The sequence below is a fragment of the Montipora foliosa genome, chromosome 7, assembly GCF_036669935.1.
Source record: "Montipora foliosa isolate CH-2021 chromosome 7, ASM3666993v2, whole genome shotgun sequence".
Taxonomy (NCBI): domain Eukaryota; kingdom Metazoa; phylum Cnidaria; class Anthozoa; order Scleractinia; family Acroporidae; genus Montipora; species Montipora foliosa.
This window is the reverse complement of record NC_090875.1, coordinates 25,925,385-25,929,336: the sequence shown is the minus strand read 5'-3', so window position 1 is coordinate 25,929,336 and position 3,952 is coordinate 25,925,385. Positions and strand designations below refer to the sequence as shown.

The following is a 3,952-nucleotide window of genomic DNA, read 5'->3' as shown; positions in this document are numbered from 1 at the left end:
CATAATTTAGGATTATTCTTTTTAGTTATTTTAAATGGGTGTAAAGATCGGATTACTTTTCGCCCTTTCGCCCGGTTGAAAATAGATGGTTGTCTTTCTTTTTGACCCCGGAAATGAATTAATAATGAAAAAACAATTTGACGACGGATTTCCAATACTTCTTAGATGAAACTTCCACATTACTGACAGACACACGCCTTATTGTGAAACTTAGCCAGTACCGTGTTCAACTGCTTAAAACCAAAATCATGTTTCCAGCAAATACTTGCTTTAGAAACCTGCTTCGAAGAAACTGAATCAATATAATGGAAAGAAATACAAAATCGCTCAGTTACTATTACAAGGAGTGAGGGACCTTTACCAAATCGCAATGGCATTCTACAAGGTGATCAAAATAGGTGTGGCAACCACTTTGAGTAGACAACTTCCACCATTGATGTCTTTCTCACTCATTTAAAGCATATGTTAACAATTGCCCATATATTCTCTGATATTTCTCCCTTGGTAGAAACTGAAAACAAATCACCTGTCGCCCTTCTTTGAAGATTTTTCAATATCCTTTGTGTGTTGAAGTAAATACTTGCTGTTTCTTTTACTTCAACACACGAAATAAAAGCAAAGCGGCCTGCCTTAGAAACCTGCCTCGAATAAACTGAATCCATATAATAGAAAAAAATGCAAAATTACTCAATTACTATTACTGGAGGGAGAGATCTTTATCAGCCGTGTGATAACTCTTCTGTGATAACTCACTTTGAACATGTCGATAAGTTAGTTTAATGACTGCAACTTAAACACCATTTTGAATCGTAAGTTACATTCAGTGACTTCCAACAAGACAAGCCGCCAAATACCACGCAATCATTGCCTACATGTGGTTATTTTATTCTTGCGAATTTACAAGTCAAATTGTTGGAAGTCTCAAGTGATTTTAAAATCATAGGATTTGGAGTCATTTACCCATGCTGAATAAACGACAAAGGCGTTTATGCAATGTCTTCATGGTGCTGAATTAATAACCAAGCCTTATAAGTGCATCATCAATTTTATTTCTGGATAACTCATTTGGTTTTGCTATTGTTTATCCGCTGGATAGTGATTTATCCAGTGGATAGCGTTATCCACCTTTTGAGCAACCGAGGCCAGAACTGTGACGTCTTCCAACATTGATGCCTATCTCACTCATTTAAAGCATATGTATTGACAATGAGAAATGTTGGACACTGACTTTCATCAAGTTTTTAGTGAACGTCGTTTGATGTTCAAATAAGTCAGTTTTTAACATTTGTTATAGCCATTATGCAAAATCCTGACTGCAATTTCAGCATATTTCGTATATTGCATATATTCTCTGATATTTCTCTTTGATTAAGAATTGAAAACAAATTTACCTGTCGCCTTTGGTTGATGATTTTTTAATATCCTTCAGGTATTTAACTAAATACTTGCTGTTCTGTGACTATTTGAAAATCGGAAAATGCTCCCTGTATTTGTATTATTGTTCATGTTTTGAGCAGTACCATAATTTAGCATTTGTTTATTCTTTCAAGTTATTTTATATGACTTTAAAGACAAGACTTTAAAATCACCAGCTCGCTTTCACCCTTTCGTCCGGTTCAAAATAAATGGTTGTTTTTGACATGAATAAACATACCTTTGCCACAATAACGATTTCCTTGACTTTTTAGATAAAAGTTTTAAATTACTGATTGAAACACGTCAGGATCAGTGGTATAAGTGCTCTAATAAGTGCGACCATCACTTTAATAAATGAATACATTGCAAAAAGGTAAGAAAAAAGTCACTCCTTTTACACGAAAAGGCGTCAACTCGTGGTTATTTCACTGATCAGCAAAATGGTTTCTTCTTCAACGATAATCGCAGACGGGTCCCCTCTTTATAAAGAACTCGCTACCCGCTCGATTTCCTCCACAATTGGCGAATCGTTTTTATACGCTTTTATCGTATCCGTCGGCACTCTTGGTAACGTTGCAGTTTTGTTGGTTTTGTATAAAAATCACCGACTTCGCAACGTTACAGCTGACTTTGTGATTTCCTTGGCCATATCTGATATCATCATGTTGGACATCTGTGCACCATTTTCTCTTAGTGTCCTAATCTTTGGAGATTGGATTTTTGGGTACCTTATTTGTCAGATCCAGGGATTCCTTGTTACGTGGGTAGCTTGCGCGTCACTCGGCACCCTTGCTTTGGTAGCGATAAACCGGTGAGTGAGAGTTCTTTCCTTAGTCAAAATTAAACTTGAGTTATTTGTCATTTTCCATCTCTTCTAAATCAGACAGAAGGAGTAACTGAGATTCCACCTCACCCAACGCAAGAATCTAGATAAACCTCATCTCGCTTTGGAATGGAATTCGTTCAACTGCCGAAAAACGAACAAAATGTGCCTTTCCTCGTGTTTGTCAAAGTTTCTTGACAAATGTTCGCCCCAACAATTTGAAGGAAGTGTTCAAATGTGGCTTGATTTCACAACCTATCCTCTCTTTATTTTTGACAAGATTTCTGAAAAATAGTATAAGAGAAAAGCGTTAGACTACGAAACTGTCACAACAAAAACTGTGATGACTCCTTTTTTGCTCTTACTCGTTCATGGCAACTTTTTCTCATCAAGTACTTCGCTGGTTCAGTGCTATTCACTAGTTTCACCGACTTTACAAAAACAATAAGAATAAGTTATTTAGCTTTATTATGGTAGGACCCTGAAGAGAGACCCTAAACCGAAGAAGCTGAGGCCAAGCCGAGATATATTTTCTTACATAAGCGGAGCATTAAGCACTATATTCCCTTCTTTTAGGTATTTCCGCATCGTTAAACCCTCGATGTATAGAGTCATTTTCACTTCAGCCAAAGCCAAACTTATAGTCCTTGGAGGCTGGATTGCAGCCTTATCAACTCCTTTGACATACACCACCGCTGGTAAGGATTACGTATTTCAACCCGGGAAATTCTTTTGTTATGGTGAGCCGTCCAAGTTTTCATTGCTTACTCTTCCATCCTACATCTTCGTCGGAATATCAATGGTAATTTTGATCGTTTGCTACCTAAGAGTTTTCAAAGCGCTTAAAATCCATGAGAGAACTGTGGCAAAGAATCTCCGGAACGGAAATGCAAGGAAGGTCTCTCTCTCATTAGAGGATATTAAGGTAACAAAACTCTTGTTTGTAACCGTGGTTGCCTTTATCTTCTGCTGGACTCCAATTTTAGTCCTTGATGTTGTGGATAACTTTCTCGGGTCGGGATGGGAATTGACCCGCGAAACCTATTACATGTATAGTGTATTTGGCATTTCCAGTTCAGCGATAAACCCCATCATTTACGGCGTCATGAATCCTTCTTATCGGACAGCGTACTTAAGGTTGTTCGGAATTCATCGTGTGGGACGAGTAGACGTGGAAGTGCCAGCGAACGTACACGGTCAGCCAAGGACCAAAGCTGTAGAAACACATTTGCGGGAACTGAACAATTTGTCGATCAGCTGAACCAGAAACCTTGGAAAAACTCACCGGCAAGTTCACTTTTCTCCAAGTCTTTTCAATGGTACTTCAGTGACTCGCGTTTCCTTTCTTTCACGACTTTTTCTCATTTTAGGTTTTGTTTTCGCTCATATGTTTCAAGCTTTAGTTTTGTTTACATTTCCTGTCATTTTAGACAGATCCTTGACTTCCCGGCGTGGCTCCAGCGCTCTCGAAAAGCAACGAAAAGTCACCAGTTGCAAATACACGACCTTCAACCTCTGTTATGGGGTCATATACCGTTTAAGCTTATATGTGGAGACTGATTTCGTTGATCGTTTTGTGAAATGGAAACAGTTCAGAGTTAAATGAAACTTGATAAAGTAATTGTTTTATTCGCGCTTCTCATTGGATATGAAATGAGTTCATGAAGCTCTCGACCCAAGACAATAAGTGCAACAGACAGAAGTTTGTGGGGT

At 38.1% G+C, this 3,952-nt stretch overlaps 1 protein-coding gene across 1 annotated transcript; it reads left to right on the top strand.

Moving 5' to 3' along the window:
- Window positions 1–1,843: 1,843 nt before the first annotated feature.
- Window positions 1,844–3,744, top strand: LOC138011350 (melatonin receptor type 1A-like). The gene is made up of 2 exons (XM_068858319.1): window positions 1,844–2,227; window positions 2,816–3,744. The coding sequence occupies exons 1-2, from the start codon at window positions 1,857–1,859 to the stop codon at window positions 3,498–3,500; spliced, it is 1,056 nt and encodes a 351-aa protein (XP_068714420.1). The 5' UTR covers window positions 1,844–1,856; the 3' UTR covers window positions 3,501–3,744.
- The last annotated feature ends 208 nt before the right edge of the window (window positions 3,745–3,952 follow it).

Coding starts and splice junctions, on each gene's coding strand:
- LOC138011350 (XM_068858319.1), top strand. CDS start 1,857: ATGGTTTCTTCTTCAACGATAATCGCAGACGGGTCCCCTCTTTATAAA. Junction 2,228..2,815: donor GCTTTGGTAGCGATAAACCG/GTGAGTGAGAGT, acceptor CCCTTCTTTTAG/GTATTTCCGCATCGTTAAAC.